This window comes from Mus pahari, chromosome 6 (assembly GCF_900095145.1).
Source record: "Mus pahari chromosome 6, PAHARI_EIJ_v1.1, whole genome shotgun sequence".
NCBI classification, from domain to species: Eukaryota; Metazoa; Chordata; class Mammalia; order Rodentia; family Muridae; genus Mus; species Mus pahari.
Window position 1 is genome coordinate 74,326,504 of NC_034595.1, and position 18,114 is coordinate 74,344,617.

The 18,114-nt window shown below is 51.2% G+C and overlaps 1 protein-coding gene across 1 annotated transcript; it reads left to right on the top strand.

Annotated features, from left to right (window-relative positions):
* The first annotated feature begins 244 nt into the window (after nt 1–244).
* Nucleotides 245–16,665, top strand: Heyl (hes related family bHLH transcription factor with YRPW motif like). Its single transcript, XM_021200658.2, has 5 exons — nt 245–390; nt 6,584–6,650; nt 7,802–7,885; nt 9,872–9,953; nt 12,838–16,665. The coding sequence occupies exons 1-5, from the start codon at nt 311–313 to the stop codon at nt 13,503–13,505; spliced, it is 981 nt and encodes a 326-aa protein (XP_021056317.1). The 5' UTR covers nt 245–310; the 3' UTR covers nt 13,506–16,665.
* The last annotated feature ends 1,449 nt before the right edge of the window (nt 16,666–18,114 follow it).

Here is an 18,114-nt window from a genome sequence, read left to right on the forward strand (position 1 = left end):
TCTGGGCTTCCCCGTGGGGCCTCCCAGGGCACCTGCCCAAGGCCACCCAGAGCGCCAGCCCAGGCAGCGCCGGTGGAGCGGAGCCGGACCTCCCAGCGGCCGATGGGGGCGGTGACCGCCCGGGGCCTTCCCACGGTTCGGTGGCGCGTCACCGCGGGGGCGAGGGGGCGCCGGGGCGCCCCGGGCTGCGGTGCAGGAAAGGGCCCTGGGAAAGGGCGGTGTCGGCTCCCGGGCCGGGGCGGGGCTGAGGCGGGGCCTAACAACCAACTCCAGGGATCGCAGGGCTGGGACCCCGCAGCCAGCTTTCGCCATGAAGCGGCCCAGAGCGCCCAGTGGCTCCGACGGCGAGTCTGATGGACCCATCGACGTGGGTCAGGAGAACGATCTTAGGTAAGACAGGGTGGCGCGAGGGCTGTCGGGGGATGAGAAAGTCCAGCACACTCAAGTTTGTGCGCAGCCCTCAGGTGTCAGCCAAAACGCGGGGGCGTGTGCAGCAACTCCAGTGCGTCCATAGCACCAAATGCGGCGGATTCCTGGGTACCCTGAACCGTAACACCCTGTACCAACTATGGTTCAGGGAGCTGGGATAGGAGGACAGTTCAGCTGGAGGGTATTCTGTCGTTTGGCTACCCCCAGGGACACCCCTGAGAAGTTTTCCTGCAGACCTAGGGAACCTTCATAGGTGTAGGTACGGCATTCCATTGCCCATCATTTGTCTACTATGAAGACATCTGCGTTTCCCCAATTCCATTCTTCTTTGGTAGCAGTTTTCACATAGTACACAAGGACTGGGGGCTGTGTCCGTTTCCCTTTGAGCATACTGGGATTTGGGTTTAGGTACCGAGGAAAATAATAGCCAACTTGCAAACGCCTAGACTCCAATCTTCAGTACCCCTCCACCAAACCACCCAAGGCGTCCATGCAGTTCCGCTTTTGTTAAATAATCTCACTTCTACCCTGTGGAACAAACTGAACATGTACAATCCTTCCTACCTCTCAGCTCGGTGACTCCATAAGCTTCAGTTTTCTGATCTATAAAATGGGTATAAAAGAGAAAGCCAGCTTCATAGTGGGTGTAAAAAAATCAAACGGAAAAATGTCAAGGCCTTAGCAGTAGCTCATGGTGAGTGCTTAGTGTTAGTGTCAGGCTCTCTGAAAGAGTCTCCAGGCCCTGCCACCTAGCCCACAGCCGCCACCGACTCACCTGAGAGCTTTCCCTTTCTTCCCCTTTCTTCTTTCCATTCTTCCTCCCCTTCCTCTTCTTCCTTCTTCCTTTTTCTCCATTCAGTGCTAGGGATTGGATCCATAGCCTGGTGCATGCTAGCCAAGTGCCCTGTCACCATGCAGTTCTGAGCCTTCGGTTCCCCCGCGTAGGTCTGTTTCCACATAGAGAAGAGGATGCGAATGGAAAGAAAAGGAACCGGCTTCTGGAGCAGCAGTCTCTTGCTCTACTAAACCTTATTTGTCTCTGACCACCCTGTACATGCCCCAGCACGTGCACACATACATAGAATGACTTTTTTTGGTTTGCTTAGGTTTTTCTCAATGGTTTCTCTGTGTAGCTTGGCTGTCCTGGAATTCACTCTGTAGACTGAGCTGACCACAAACCCAGAGATCCACCTGCCTCTGCCTCCCAACTGCTGGGATTAAAAGCGTGCGCCGCCACCACCACACATCTTTTTTTTTTTTTTTTTTTTTTTAAGAGGCTACAGCTAGATGTGGGGACATATGCCTTTAATCCTAGCACTTAGAGGGCAGAGGCAGGACGATCTCTATAAGTAACTAGAGCTACCTTTTGACTTAGTGAGATCCTATCTAAAAAGGGCAGAGAGCCTCTCTCTCTCTCTCTCATTCTCAAATCTTACATGTTAGGTCTGGGGATGTATAATATAATTCCTTATGTAAATCCTTTTAAAAATTACTTAGCAGAATCTGCTACTTAAGAGAACTAATTCTCAGAGCCTGCTTCTGCTGATAGGGAGGGGCCTAGCACCACATGGTAATGGCGAACAGAGGATCTCAAATTCAATGCTATAGGGTCTTCAGGAACCAGAGTACAAAGTCGATGGCAGAGAGCTGAGGTGGATCAGACCGGCTTCTATCCTTCGTGGGCATACAGCCAGAGAAGTATCTGCTGAGGGACACGGCGGCTCTGAATACGATGGGAGAATCAGACTGTGGGCTTGAGGGCTCCCAAGTGGGGAGGGGCCCCTCACAGCCCCGGATGATGAGAACACCTTCCTGGTGGTGGTAGCATTAGGGCTAAGGTGTAAAGGTCACTGCAGGATTCCCCCCTATATCTCTTTTTGTCATTTTAGCCAGAGTCCATTGTTAGGGTCTGGTCTAGAAGACCAGACTGTTCCAAGGAGGGAAAGCAGCTGGACATCTGGCCATCTGACTTATAGATGCCTCTTTGTAGCACTTTGCAAAGGGCCCTTCCCCCAGCAGACATAAATGCTTCGATTCAGAGACCGCTGAACGATGCCTGCTGTGGCCTAGACCCTGGACTGGGCACCCAAGCCCAGATGGATCCTGCCCAGCCTCTGCCCTCAGGGAATTCCCAGAGAAGAAGAGTTTCGTGTACAAAGGAAGCCAGATAAACTGTGGCAGGGGCCGCGGGGTTAGGGCAGCCAGACTCTGGGGGTCAGAAGCAGCACAGAATCCCTCATACTCAGAGCTGTGAGACCAAAGGGGCATGGTGTGTTCTGATGTCACCAAGGACATCTGCCTGGTGATAATAGCATCCTGTCCTGCCCATGGGAATCACCCACAGAGCTCTTGTGTGTGAACTTGGGCCCTTGAAACAGTCTGGATCCACACAGAATAAAGCCTCTCCTTTACTCATCTTCAAATATTTCACGAGTAGCTCCAATATGTCAGCCTGGGAGTCAGGGTCTGTGTGCTGTTCCTTTACGATTGAAGGCACCTGGTGGTCTTTAAAATCAGGGAGACCTGAGTCCCTCTATGCCATTTCCTTGTGTAAGTGACTTTTTACCCTTTCTTGAACTGACGTTTTCTCTGTCTGTTTGTTTGTTTGTTTGTTTGTGCCTCTGAGGGTGAGGCATGGGTGAGGCTATATCTACATATATAGCTTCTTGCTCTGGCACCAGGTAGCTTCTAATAAGTGTCACACGGTGGCGAGGGTGCCGCATTCATGAGGCAGCGAGGTTCAATGGGAAAACTGGAAATGGAAAGGCTGCGTTACTGGGCGTGATTCTCAACTCGGCATCTGCCACGTGTCCCCTAAGATCTGTTGTGCAATAAGTGAGACAAATGGATATGCACTGCTGTCTAGAAAAGAAAGTGCAGCCTACAAGGGAGACATGGTGGGGTGACGCGTATTTGAGTGCTGAGTTCAAAGCCAGTAGTGTGGGGCTGGAGAGATGGCTCAGTGGTTAAGAGCACGGGCTGACTCTTCTGGGATTGACACTCAGCACCTGCTTGGCAGCTCGCAACTGCCTGTAACCCAAGTTTTAGGGGATCTAATGCATTATTCTGTCACAGATTTACATGTAGGCAGAACACCCATACACATAAAGTATGTGTAATAATAAGGCAGTAGATGTGACTCTGATTCTGAATTTTCCTCTCTGCTGGGTGGCTGGTCTCTCTGCCTATTCTCATTTTACAAATGGTCTTAACTCTGTGATTGTCCATCCATTACAGCACTGGAGGGCTTCCTTGGCTTGTTACTAAATGAGTGGAGTCACCTCCAAGGGACCCACACAGGGGAGTCCCCAGGTATAGTTGGGATTGGGGGTGTTTAGGACTAGCAAGCAGGCCACTTAGAAAGCCGCACTACCTGAAGAGACTGCCTGGGAATTTCACTGAGGAGATGCAGGAGGCCCTCAGAGATCCCGGAGCTCACCACCTCCTTTCTAGGGCCATGAAGATCTGCCTAGATGCTCAGAGGAGTCTTCCAGCCCGCCTCTCACTATCAGAGCCAGATCCCGGGCTGTGGTGAGCTCTGGCTGGGAGCCTTGAGGATAAGGGGATTGGAGGACTAGTCAGACAGACAGGAAGTCAGACTTAAGAAGAAAAACAATGCTGAATTGGGAGCCAGAAGATAAGTTCCCATGATGCTGCTCTTGAGCAGCTGTGTGGGCTGGACAAGCCACTTTGGCCCCCAGAGGCTCAGCATCCTCATCTGGAAAATGGACTTTTGTAAAACCCAGAGGGGAGACACTTGGCAGCGGTGCCTAGCAAACTGTAAGGTGAGACTAGCCCGGGAAATTGAGAGGAAGGGGCAGATCATGTGGCAGGGTCGAACTGACCAAGAGACTGGGGAAAGGTGGGACTTGGGGGAAAGTGCCCTTGGCTCTGGAGCCGAGTGTTGCTGTGTCAACCTCTGACAGCTGGTCCCTGAGGAGGGATCAGACTGAGAGGCAGTGACGTGCGCAAGGCTAACCCAATACCCAGAGAGACGCTTTATCTTGCCAAGGAAACAAAGGCTGTGTTTCTTATGTACCTTGGCTCTTAGAGCTTGTCCCCAGTGAACCAGAGACGCTCTGTAAACAAGCTGCCCCACAGATCTCAGGCCCTGCCTCCAGGGCCCTGGCTCCCAGGGGTTTTCACAGGCCTCTGAGCAGCTCTGTTTGTCCAGATGTGAGGGTGAGAGATACATTTTCCCAGATGTGCCTGGAACAGACCTGCAGCATGTGGTATCTGCTCTCTCCCAAAGCCACCTTTCTGGGAGGCATTGATGAAAATAACCCAACCTCAGATGCCGCGAAGATAGTCACATAGGCTGAGACCCTCCTGGCGAGCCACATACGTCCCCATTCCACAAAGGCCCAGAAGGCAGATTTCTGGGGTATCTCCATTGTCTGTGACAGTAAAAAAAGGAAAGGAAGTAAGAAATCCTACCACAAGCTCCGCCATGTCCCATGCTTGTTGAGGACGTGAGCTAAACTAGTGTGCGAGACAGACACACACTCCACACTCATGGGCCTGTCGGAGAGATGGACGTTAATCAAATAATCATGCAAGAGTAAAACAATAAGCCAACATAAATGTGGATGCAGGAGCCTGGGAAAGTGAACATCAGGGACTAACAGTTGTAAAGAAAAGAGGGGGCAGGGAGGAGCTCCTAAAGGAGGTGACATTTGGTGGCAATCTGAAGGACAGATGAAGTTAAACTTGTGGTGAGGAGATGGGCTGAACCAGAGACTTCTTGAGCACAGAACACATATGCAAATGTAGGGCAGTTGGTGCTTTCGCAGACTGGAGCATGCAGAGCAAGAGACAATCAGAACTAAGAGGTGACAGGAATCAGTTGGACCAAACAAAGGATGGGTCTTAAAAGCACTGAGAAGCCACCAAGGAGATTGAAGATGGACAAGATCAAGTTTGCATTTCAATGATCACTGATAGTGGCCGTGCAAAGGGTACAGAGGACCCAAGGAAAAGTTCTTCTTGTAAGCCTGCGGGTGAGAGACATAGAGGAGCAAGGGGATCAAGAAGAGAGAGATGAAACTATATAGATTTGGGATAGGCAGGTTTTAACCAGGAGGGTGAAGACAAGGGTTGAATCAAAGAAAGTTCTAGAGGACTAGGAGCTGGGAGACGGGGGACCTTTGCTGAGATAGAACTTGGATAGAACAAGGAGCAGGTGTTGAGCAAGGTCATGTTTGAGATGTTTGTTGGCATTCCAAAACGGCAGGAGAGGCACCTTGCCCAAAGTTGTGGAGCTGAGCATCAGTAGGGTTGGGTCCTCAATGCTCTCCAGTGAACCTCTGCCATCTGACAGGGCAGTTAGAGCAAAAGGCCATCCTGAGGGGAAGCAGTTGGAGCGGCTATTCTGGTCAACATCTGGGCAGGAAACCTCTTGGCTAGAGTCTTTGTAATTCAACTATTGGGGTTGGAGCAAACATCCATCATCACCCAGCCTGAGCTGCAGGGGAAGGCACGAACATTGAAGGGAGAGCGAGAATACCCCGGACCCGTGCCTCCTGGGAGGCCAGAGCAATGTCCCCGACCGTGCGAGAGGAGACTGTGACCCAGATGCCGCCTCCGCCTCGCCCCCGGCCGCGCCGCGTGGGAGGAGGCGGCAGCTGCGGGCCGGGCGGAGGGCGGGCGGCGGCGCTCCGGCCCGTGGGAAGCGGCGGCATCTGTGCTTTCCACGCTCCTTCTCAGCGGCTAGCTCTGAAATTTAACCCGCCCGGCCCGGCCCGGCCGCCGCTGGCCCGCGCCCTCAGTCAGCCCGCCCCCAGGATCGGGTTGCAGGACCCGACAGGGAGCATCTCGGTTCGCGGTTCCCGACCGCTTGCTGCCCACGGGGGCAGGGGCTAAGCGAGCAACTCGTGGCCACCAGGGGCTACCAGGCAGGAAGCTGGGAGAGCACGGAGGTCTTGGCCCTGAAGAAATGGGTCTCCGAGGAGAAAGGGAGAGCGGGCGAGCTCTCTCATGCATGTTCTGCGCCCCTTCCTGGCCTAGGAGACTGTGGCCACCTGGGAGCCCAGCCCTTACGCACCCCATTCCCCCACTCCCTCCGGGCCTGTTGCCAGCTGGGCCTCCCAGGTCAGCCTAGGCCAGGGAGATGATCCCTCAGCTCTGAGAAACTAGCCTTTCTCTTCCTCTGCAGCCAGATGGCCAGGCCGCTGACTACTCCCAGCCCTTCGCAGATGCAAGCCCGGAAGAAGCGCAGAGGGGTGAGTGTTTGAGGTGCTCAACAGTCACCGAGATGCTCAAGCATGGTTTGCCATCAATCCCTAGGGGACCGTGACCATCATCCCAGCCGACTTCACAGGTTCAAACCCAAGCTCTGCCAATTGGATTCTCGGAGGCTGGGCATGCCACCTCCCCTCCAATCCCTGGCTTCTTCCTCTGAGTGACAGGTGGCACCCACCTCAAAAGACTAACTTGGTTGTTTTTCAAATTCACTTTGTAGTTTAGGATGCCCTTGGACTTCTAATCCTGCTGTCTCGGCCTCCCAAGTGCTGACATCACAGGCCTGCATCATCACTCTTGGCTTTTACAGTACTGAGGATTTAGTTAATTCAGGCCTCATGCACACTAGATGCAAGCACAGTGCCATCTGAACTACATCCCCAACTGCCAAAGGGCTATTCTTAAGACAAGAGTACATCACCATAAACTCTGAGCGCCACCCATTAATACTTTTGTTGTAGTCTGCCCTCTGCCCTGTTTTCCCCTGAACCCATAACTTTCTTTTGAGTGTTAAGCCAGGAGATGTACTGAGGGCAGCTCACTGCTAGTGGCTCTCCATCTTAATCCACCCCACCTTTTCCAGAGGCCTGGGATCCAGCCAGAGCTAGCCAGTAGTCACTCACTCACTCACTCACTCACCAGAAGACATGGTCAAACAGTCTTTCCCAGCTTCATATTCTGTCTCAAAAAAGTGAAGGATTATAATTCCTGCCCAGCTTCGAAGATTCTGTTGCCAGAATTGCAGGGGAGACAGTGTGAATGAAGGCTGCTGTGGCTGAAGAGAGCAAAACTCAGAATTCTGGTGTTGTCATGACCCAGTAACTGGCCTAGCAGAGTCCCCCAGGGCTACACCACTGCTAAGACTGCATATCCCTGTCCTGATGGGCAGTAACTATTGTCCCTACAGACCAGTACAAGAGGCCTGAGTGCTAGTCCCAGCTCTAAGTTTATACTGTGTGACATTAAGCAAATTATTGTCATTCTCAACTTTCATTCTTGTCCTCCATAAATAAAGAATAGATTTAGTGCCTAGAAAAACTGTCCTGAGGGGAAATATGACTCAGCGTCTGTCAGGACACACTGGAAGGTGTGAGGGAATGCCTACAGGGAACTTCTCCACGTTACATTTCAGATCATAGAGAAACGGCGCCGAGACCGCATCAACAGCAGCCTTTCTGAATTGCGACGATTGGTCCCCACTGCCTTTGAGAAACAGGTATATGGCCTTGCTGATTGTGTCAGAGGAACTACCAAGTGGGTAGAAGGCAGGGTGTGTGGTTCTCACAGCATTTCCTACTGCCTGTGGAAAGATGGCACAGAGGGTATGAGCACTTGTTGAAGATCTGAGTTCAAATCCACAGCAGCTGCATGGCTGAGCACAGCTATAGCGCCAGCATTTGGAGGCAGAGATGGGGAGATTCTAGGAGTTAGAATCAGTGATGCCTTGAGTTCAGTCTGGGTCTCAACATTCTGGAAGGAAAGAAATGATGCCAGCAAGCTGCCCTCTGAAATACATGAATGTGCACATGCACAATTTTTTAAATGTAGGGCTGGAGAGATGATCCAGCAGTTCTCAACCAGTAGCTCACTACTCCATAGGACCCCCCAACTCCAGGAGATCTGATGATGTCTTTGAGCTTTTGCAGGCACCTCTACACACATGGACATGCATTCACACAGATACACAGACTACATAGAAACAATAAAAATCTGACAAAAAATAAGATCGGAAGCAATAGAGAATGACCTCCTACATTATCTCCTGATCTCCATATGTGTACACATGGGCATCCCCACACACACATGCATATATACAAGGTGTACATGTGCCACACATGTACACACACATACACAAGTATGTCTAGTTATTATTGGCCAGAGGACAAGGGGAATGGACAATTGTATTTAGCAAGGTATCTCGGGCTTTATATCTGATGTGTATTCGTTTGGATTGAACCCTAAGAGGGATCCTGAGAGATAGGGATTATTCTGCACATTGCACAGGTGAAAAAAGTAAAGAACAGAGGCGTCATGTGATTCTTTCTACTACATTACACAGATTACTACATTTACAGACAGTAAATATCTGAGCAGAAACAGAGCATACGGCTGTATCACATGTCCTCTGGCGTTTCTAGAACTCTTTAAGAGTAAAACAGGCCACTCAGAGAGTGAGCACCCGTCATTGAGCATGGTAGGGGGCAGGGACTACAGTGGACAGACAAACAGTTGAATTGGACTGCTTCAAAGATCCTTACGCTACACCCAAGGCTGAGGTCACACGTCATCTACCTTCCCATAGGCCAGTAAGCTCAAGTCAGCCATTCCACAGACGCTTATTAGAACCTTCTCAGAACCAGCCATGGACTAGACTTGGTATCTGTATTTAAGGGACTGACTGGCATGAAGAATTGAACCCTTTCTATAGGAGCCCAGGTTTCCTGGAGGTTTAGGAAGCATTTCCCAAGAGAGAACAGAGGAGAGGCAAGGACTCCGGCTCAGATAATGTTCTAGGTCTTGGAGATAATGAAGTTGGAGTTGAGTTCCCAGGTTAGCAGATCTACAGGGCAAGTGGAGTCTGGTGATGGTGGATACAGCCATGGAGGTAGATAAGTGTTTGTGGGAAGAGAAAACAGAATGAGCAAGGCTGACATTCGCTGGGACTGTTTTAGAAGGCAGACCCCCACCCCCCAAGGGCAAGGTAAAGGGAGGTTACAGAAGAAACAGTCTTAATAGAAGCCATCAGGCCGGGCAGTAATGGCACACACCTTTAATCTCAGCACTTGGGAGGCTGAGAGAAAAGAAAGAAAGAAAGAAAGAAAGAAAGAAAGAAAGAAAGAAAGAAAGAAAGAAAGAAAGAAAGAAAGAAAGAAAGAGGAAAGGAAAACGAAAAGAAAAGAAAAGAAAAGAAAAGAAAAGAAAAGAAAAGAAAAGAAAAGAAAAGAAAAGAAAAGAAAAGAGAAAAAAAGATAAAAATAGAGGCCATCAGGGGGTCGGGGGAGGGTTTTACAAGGGCAGCCCAGAAGTACTGCAGACAGGTGGACCAAGGTGTGAACTGGTGACCATCTTTCAGATCTGGAGAGTTTGGACAAAGTGATAGCTCTGGTGGTCGGAGTGGGAGGAACCGGAGGTGGTGAATGCTGACAGGAACAACAACAGCTATCAACTGCAGGGCTGCACCCTCTGCCTTCTCTACCTGCAGGGCTCCTCCAAGCTGGAGAAAGCTGAGGTCTTGCAGATGACCGTGGATCACTTGAAGATGCTCCATGCCTCCGGTGGCACAGGTACCAGCGCTCTCTACTCCCTCGGGAGTTACTCGTGTTACAAGGACTTTGACACAGGGCCCTGGGGATCAAGGGGTGAGCTCAAACTGTTGCACAAAGTAGGTTGTAACTGGCCTCTGGCTCTCAGTCTGTTAGGTAACTGTTGTTTTGAGAAAAGGGTCTCACTCCATACCCCAAGCTGACCTCAAATTCACAAATCTTCCGGCCCCAGCCAGAATTCAGAGATTACAGGCATGAGCACTACACTCAGCTGTCCTCCTTCTTCCATTGTCTCCCTCACTACTTCCTGTATCTCCTTTTGTCCTAACCCTTTCCTCAGTTCAATTCCTCCCAGTCTTAGAGGATTGTTCTGGGCAAGAGGCTTCCAAAGGTCTCACCAGCAAGACCTGGTTGGTGGGTTGTTTGGGTGAGCAAATTCTCGGTGGGATCCCAGGCTTCAGCCAACCTACACCCAAGGTGGAACCTGCCTGAGATTTTTAGCCATAGACATCTTATTCGTGTTTCTGCCCACTGGCCTAAGCTTGGGAACTGCTAGGAGACATGCTCACTGCAGGTGTGGGCTTATAGGAATATACAAATCATGCCATCCTTTAGTTAGTGCCTATGTTAAAAATCAGTGGAGCCACGGTGACTTTTCAAAGCCTTCCAGGTGAATGGATACATTGTCTCAGAGCTTCTGGGTGTGTGTTGGTGATTTCACTGTCTGGAAGCCTTCAGACTTCACAGGCCTTAGCTGCAAAGATGGAAATCCCAAGAGCAGCTCTGCAAGAGAGCAGACTCTGGAAGAGAGCAGTGGCAATTAAGGGGTCCAAATTGGTGCTGCTCAGCAGTAGCCCCTAGGGGCAGGCAGCACTGCAGGATCCCCACCCCCACCCCACCCCAAAAGTGTTAGTCTGGATTGGATAGTAGGAATTTTTCAAGTTTAGCAGACCCACCCAATTAACTCTAATCCCGGAGCTCCTTTTGAACAGTCCGCCGTAGGAACACATTCCTAACAGTGGCATCCAGTGGGGAGATGCTCTGAATTATATTCATGCTTCTCCCATTAAAAAGAAAGTAGTGATTAGCATGTGGGCAGCACTTTAAAATGCTGCCTTATCTCACCTCATTCTCACAAGAACCAGAAAGGTGGGGGTGTGGGGGTGGGCTGTCCTCACCCCAATCAGGCTTTTAATTTGACCCCTGGTTCTGTGGCTTCCTAACTCTGTGACTTAAAGACAACTGGTTTATCCTCTCTGCCCCTGCGTTTCTTCAGCTATAAAGTGGGTACGGTAGAAGAGCGTTTATGAGGATTCAATTAAATACTGCAGTGAAGTAACTTAGCAGGCATTTGTTTAAAAAGAACCACACAGCCCAGCATGATGATTCGCACAGATAATCACAGTTCTCTGGAAGTGGCAGGAGGATCAGGAGGTCAGCTTATAGGGGGCTCTGAGTTCTAGGCCAGTGTAGACTACATGAATCATTAACATAAAAATTAACCAATTAACTAATTAACAGGGGCTGAGGCTGTAGCTCAGTTGGCAGAGTGCTTGCCTACTGTCCACAAAACCCGGGTCCCATCCCTAGCCCTACATACATAGCATGATGGCACAGGCCTTGCTATGCCAGCATTTGGAGTGTGGAGACAAGAAGATCAGAAGTTCAAAGTTCAACTACGGAATGAGTTGAAGGTCAGCCTGGACGACATTAAGCTGGGTCTTAAAGTATATAAAGAAATAAATGCTTAAAATGAAAGAGTACGGCAAACACAGAGAGACAGGACACGAGTATCATCACACTGCAGAACCAAGTCTCACTCCTGCTGAGCTGTCCTGTCCCACAGAGGGACCCCAGCCATGAGCCAGGGACAAGATAATTGCTACCACAGACAGGAGCCAGTACCAGCTGCTCTTTCTCTGCCTAGAAGGTGCTTGAGAAAAGGGCCGTGGAGATGCAGATGCCTCTGGGGACAGGCATCAGTGACATTAGGCCAAGAGAGAGATCCCTTGCCTAATGGCAGCTGTCATTGCCTAATGGCAGGGTAGGGTGGGGGTAGGGGGACAGGGGCAGGAGATAGTACACTGCAGACTGTCTCCTGGGCTGGAGGATTAACTCTGGTGCAGCATCTGCCAGGCTACCATTGCATCTCTGGAGCGTGTCCACTTCATTTCACTGTCTCTTCACACTGAAGCAGGTTCTATTGCTCCCCCCATTTTCAGGCTAAGGAAACTGAGGCTTAGGGATGCTCGTCCATGGTCAGGTGCCCAGTGTAAGTGGCAGGTCTGTGATTCTGACCCAGCTCTGATGGCTTCTAAAGACCCCACCACTACAAAATTGAGCCTTCTTCAAGTGACCTTCTACTCTGATGGCTGCTGTCATTCTCTCCTCTCCTTAGACTTGCTTCCTTTCAGGCAGGGTTATTCTATTATCTTCTGTGTTCACAGTCTTTTCCCAGGAGCCCGCTTTGTGAAATTATGTTGACTGCAAGGTTTTCTCGAATTAATCATGAAGTGTGAAGACAATAAATTTTGTAATGCAATATGGTTTCCAGTGCTTAAAAAAAAAAAAAGATTTATTTATTTAATGTATATGAGTACACTGTAGCTGTCTTCAGACACACCAGAAGAGGGCATGGATCCCTTTACAGATGGTTGTGAACCACCATGTGGTTGCTGGGAATTGAACTCATCAGAACCTCTGGAAGAGCAATCAGTGCTCTTAACCACTGAGCCATCTCTCCAGCCCTTCTAGTACTTTTTAATGAGAGACTGGGACTCAGAAGGGACAAGTCCAAGGTCACTTAATCTTCTAGGCTATTCAGGTGCAGCAGGTCCCATAAGGTTTTGCCCCAAGGGTCTGTGCTTCCTCTCCTGGCATGCCCTCATGGTCCTTTACTTTACAGGGTTCTTTGATGCCCGAGCCCTGGCTGTTGACTTCCGGAGCATTGGGTTTCGGGAATGCCTCACTGAGGTCATAAGATACCTGGGGGTCCTGGAAGGACCCAGCAGCCATGCCGACCCTGTCCGGATTCGCCTCCTCTCCCACCTCAAGAGCTATGCAGCAGAGATGGAGCCCTCACCCGCGACCACCGGTGCCCTGGCCTTTCCCGTGTGGCCCTGGTCCTTCCTGCATAGCTGTCCAGGCTTGCCTTCCCTGAGCAGTCAGCTCGCCATCCTGGGAAGAGTACCAGGCCCTGTGCTCCCCAGCGTCTCTTCTCCCCCTTACCCTATCTCAGCCCTGAGGTCGGCACCAGTGCACAGACCTGCTGGTACCATTCCCCCAGCCCGGCGGAATTTGTTGCCCAGCCGAGGGGTGACTTCCACCCAGAGAGCCCATCTTCCTGAGCGGCCAGCTGCCCCTCCACCCACAGCCCTCGATGTCAGGGCTACCAGGAGCATAGTTCCCATCACGCCATGTTCCTCCCCAACAGCCCCTGGAGCTGGGAAATCTGACGACAGTGTGTCAGGTTCCATCTCCAGCCCATGTCCTTCGGGGCCAACTGGGAGGCCTGCGGGAGCAGTGTTCTACCACTCCTGGGTCTCAGAAATCACTGAAATTGGGGCTTTCTGAGCTGACTCCCCACAACTACCCCCTAGGAATGAGGAAGGTTCTTTTTTTCTCTCCCTGAAGCTCTGAAATGGTGCCATCTTGTCTGTTTTGTTTTCTCAAATGGCTTCTATGCAAAGGCACCTCTCCTCACCCATCAGAGCCTCACCCCCCCCCCTCGCCCTCCTCACCACTGACCCTGATAGCCACCTGGCTTCCCTGCAGCCTTTTGAGAACTCAGAGCCTTAGCCTCATTTCCCACTGGCGCAGATGAATTACATGGTGCCTTGTGAGCCCCCAGGTACTGTGGACCCAGTACACACATGGACCCTGGGTCTGAGTTGAAGCTTTAACTTCAAGGATTCCATGGCCAGAGCCATGAAGAGGTGAGACACACCGCCCCTCCTTAGTCAGGATGACTGGTGAGATTCAGCCATCCCAAGCCAACAGGATGGAATGTACTGTCTGCGTCCCTCCCTGAAGACGAAGCAAAGCAGGGGCTGCTGGGAAGTCTCTGTGGCTCACCCCATAACAGTGAAACACAGAACAGATCTGTTCTCCAGTCCATCTAAGGCCACAACCCTTCCCACAGGGGTCCCAGGTTGGAGGACCAGCAGCCCCATGGTGGCACCTCCCAAAGAGTCATTCTCTTGGGATTCAGCACCAGACATACGAGCTGCCTGGTTTGCATCCGGCTCCCAGAGCCCAGACTGCTGCCACAGCCAAGGGCTGTCAGGCTGGATAAAAATAACTTGGAGGAGGGGGAGAACCATCAGAGGCGGCTCTTCAAGGTCATGGAGTGGGTTGAGGGCCTGAGAGCTTACTCACCCAGATTTCACACAGCTGGCTCTGCTCAGAGGCCTGCCTACTCCTCAGCTCCGCCTCGGGCCTCTGGCTTTTAATGGGAATAAATGACCAGTGGAACAACAGAGACTGAACCAACATTGAGGGCTGTCCTGTCAGCGGACAAAGTGTGGAAACATTTCTGCCCTCTTTGGTGAACACCTGCTCCCCACAGTTTCCCCCCAGGACCACCCAGCATGCCCTCTGGAAGCACCCTGGCTAATCCCTGGCAAAGCCAAGACTGTGGGAAACTAGAACTGGTTACTCACTACTGCTGGGACCGTGTTGATCATGAAATACCTTTGAGGTCACCCTGGAAAGGTCTCCCCCACACACGCCCTCCTGCAAACCCCATCCCCAGACTTTGATGGAACCATGGTCCCCAGGGTTGTTGTAAGGAGCCTGTGGGCACAAGATTAGAGTTTGCAAAAAGCCATGGAGCAAAAGAGTCATTTCAGAAAAGTGGGACAGAGGGCAGAGGTCACCTGAGTGACCCAGAAAGTGCTTGTGAATAGGTCAAGAAGCGATAAAGACTCCCTTTACTCCCTAATGACAGACACAGGGACAGAAGGACGCTCCTGCAGGCTCCTGCAAGTGGGGAGAGGAGGCGATAGAAGTCCCCAGATATTTGGGTCTCCATGCAGGCCTGTAGTTTGGCAACCTCCTAGCCAGAGAGTCAGTGTCTGCCCACAGCTTCACTGGAGGAAACATTTCCATGCTGCAGGTACTCGAGCTGAAGAACAGTCTCTTGACACCATAGGGACATAGCAGAAGTGGCTGAACCCTTTGAGCATCCATCCTGATTGGTCTTGGGTTCATTCTCCCAGGAGACTGGGAGGACCACCCCACCCCCACCCAGCTGAGAACTCAAGTCCCCTGTTTTCAGTCTCAGACAGAAATTTCTGGTGGCCCCAGCAGTCTTATCCCACTCCAGGGTGTTGCAGACAAACAATAAAGATGTTTAGTTCTGGACACTTCCACCAGACTCTAAGTCCTCAGTATTTCTGGAGTCTCTGAACCTATAGCCCTGGCCTCTCCCTACATTATCCCCAGCTTCCTTGCTTCTCTCTAGCTGTGCCATCAGTTCTGAACAGCCACTGGAGAGAATGTGGCATGTGCAGGGCGCATCGCATCAACCCAGCCCCAGACACCCCCCACACCCTGTTATTCTAGTGATAAAAATCAGAATACTTTTTACAATCCACACCTGACTTCTAGTCTTATTTCTTGCTGGCCCCAATCTTGCTCAGTGTTTATGCTACGCTGGCCTGTTCTCTGTCCCCAGCGTTTCCATCTTAGAGCTTCTCATACGAGGGTTCCAGAATGCTTCCCCCACTCCCTTTATGTGGCCTACTTCACCTCCTCAAGCCTTGTCTTCCATGTCACCTCCTCCTGCAGGCCTCCTGAGACTCCTGTGCTTGAGTAGCTCATCCACCTGAAAGGTCCCATTGCTTCCCTGCCTGGAGAGTTAGCTGATGTACAACTACTTGTGTGTCCACTTGATTAGGTATAGTCCCCACCGGAACGTAAGCTCAGTGAGGCCAGGGGCCAGAGCTGGCCTGTGCTGCCATCTGCACCCAGCGCTGAGCACAGTGCCTACTGACTTCTGTTGCATAAGTTGATCAAGGAGGTGAGAAGGCTTCTGGTTTCCTGCTGTGGCTGGCAGACTCTGCTAGGGTGAGTTCCACTGCCATTCCTGCTGGCTGACTTTGAGAGGAGACAGGAGAGCCAGGGCCAAAGGACTGGGGGTTCTGGCAGAACGGTCGATCAGAAGGCCCTGGCCAGAGGAGACGCAGGCGTGCTGGCCTTGGAGTAAATGCTGACAGCTGAGTCTGCTGGCGAGTTTGTTCTCTGCTCTTGGCCTGGCTTCTTAATATATCTAGCTCCCAACAAATCCAGCATTCATGGAGATCTGCTCTGTGCCAGCTAGGCCTGGCAGAGCCAACGGTAACAAACACATGGTCGCTCAGAGGGCAGTGTATCCTCTACCTAGATAAGATGGGCATGTGACAACCCCTGGGGAGGGCAGAGGGCTGCAGGGTGGGGTAGGTGTCTCTGGCTAGGCAAGCTGTGGGAGGGGCCTGGAAGGAAACCCTACCAGAGGAGGACCAGGGGACTCCCTTCCAGAGATCTGGAGGCTCACCCAGGAGCTACAGAAGCAGGCTCTGAACATATGTGGAGGATGGGCTAGCCTGAGCTCTGAGACTAATCTTCTGTATTACATACTTGTTAATGAGAAATCATTTTCTTCAAGGTCTTTGCCCTTCTTGAACTTAATGTTTTCATATGTAAAATGGCTATGATGCAGCCATGGCTCCCCACATATGTGCATGTGCATACATACATACATACAAATAAAGAAAACTGTCATAATTCTTTTTAAGTAAAAGAACTTGATGCTGCAAGCATGGTGGCTCATGTCTGTAATCTCAGCACTCACAACGAGAAGCAAGAGAGTCAGGAGTTCAAGGCCTCCAGGAAAGTGGGGCTATCTCAAACAACAAACAAAACGGGGCAGGGGAGGGGTCGTCGCTGAAGAGATAGCTCAAGGCCTCCAGCAAAGTGGGGCTATCTCAAACAACAAACAAAACGGGGTGGGGGAGGGGTTGTCCCTGAAGAGATGGTTCAATGGTTAAGAGCGTTTGTGGCGCTTGCTTGCAGAGGACCCAGATTCGGTTCCCAGTGTGGAGCCTAACAATCACCTGGAACTCCAGTTCCAGGGCTTGGAGGCTTTCTTCTCACCTCAGCACTGCTTCCTGGTGGTGCAGATGTTCACACAGGGGAAACACCCAGCGTGCAACTGTGCAACCCTAAAAGCAAGCAGCAGCTAAATGATGATGAAAAAGAAATGGGGGAGGGGAGAAGGAGAAGGAGGAGTGGGAAGGAGGGAGGGGAGAGTGGGAGGGAGGAGGAGGAGTGGGAGGGGAAGGAGGAGGAGTGGGAGGGGAAGGAGGAGGAGTGGAAGGAGTAGGAGGAGTGGGAGGAGTAGGAGGAGTGGGAGGAAGAGGAGTGGAGGGGAAGGAGGAAGAGTTGGAGGGAGGAGAAGAGGAGGAGGGAGGAAGAGGGGTGAGAGGGGAAGGAGGAAGAGGTAATTCAGCCTTGCCTATTCCGTGAAAAAACTAGATGCTTTTGTAATGGTAGTGCTCAGGCCCTGGTGACAGTGATTTTGCTATCTGGGCAGGGCTCAGCCTCTCCTTAGGAGATACAGCGAGAAGAACTGGGATCTTTCCCACTTAGGACGTTTCTAGTCAATAAGTAGACTGACGTGCAGCTTGAGTAGTGGTGAGCTGTGATGTGTGCTTGCTTACTTTTAGTGTTCTCTTTGCTTGTTTTCTTTTGTGTTGGTCTGTTGCTTGGGTTTCTTTTACTTACAAGGTATCCACGCAGTCTAGGCTGGCTTTGAACTCTATAACTGAGGATGACCTTGAACTTCTGATGCTCTTGTCTCTAGCTCTCCCAAGGGCTGGAATTGCAGGTGTGTCCCATTAGACCTGGCTTATGACAGTCTAGGGAATCAAACCCAGGACTTCACCTGTGCCAAGTGAGCCACATCCCCAGCACAAAACTGATGGCTTTCTGAGATGCAGAGCAGAATTAATTTCCACGGGGACATTTCTGTTCCCTGCCCCTCCTCCCAGTCGCCAGCCCATAGCTGAAGATTAAGGTACGTTTTATCTGTGCTGCTGTAACTGAATGCAGGTTGACTAAAACTCACCATGCACACACAATAGCTCAGTGTGCCCTTTGAAGCAAAGGCCCACAATTACATACAGGTAAATGAGGAAAACCA

What these genes read in the sequence shown, in the direction of transcription:
- Heyl (XM_021200658.2), top strand. Translation starts at nt 311, where the DNA reads ATGAAGCGGCCCAGAGCGCCCAGTGGCTCCGACGGCGAGTCTGATGGA. An exon ending in CCACTGCCTTTGAGAAACAG is followed by an intron (nt 7,886 to 9,871) that starts GTATATGGCCTT and finishes CTCTACCTGCAG; the next exon opens with GGCTCCTCCAAGCTGGAGAA. An exon ending in CCATGCCTCCGGTGGCACAG is followed by an intron (nt 9,954 to 12,837) that starts GTACCAGCGCTC and finishes TTTACTTTACAG; the next exon opens with GGTTCTTTGATGCCCGAGCC.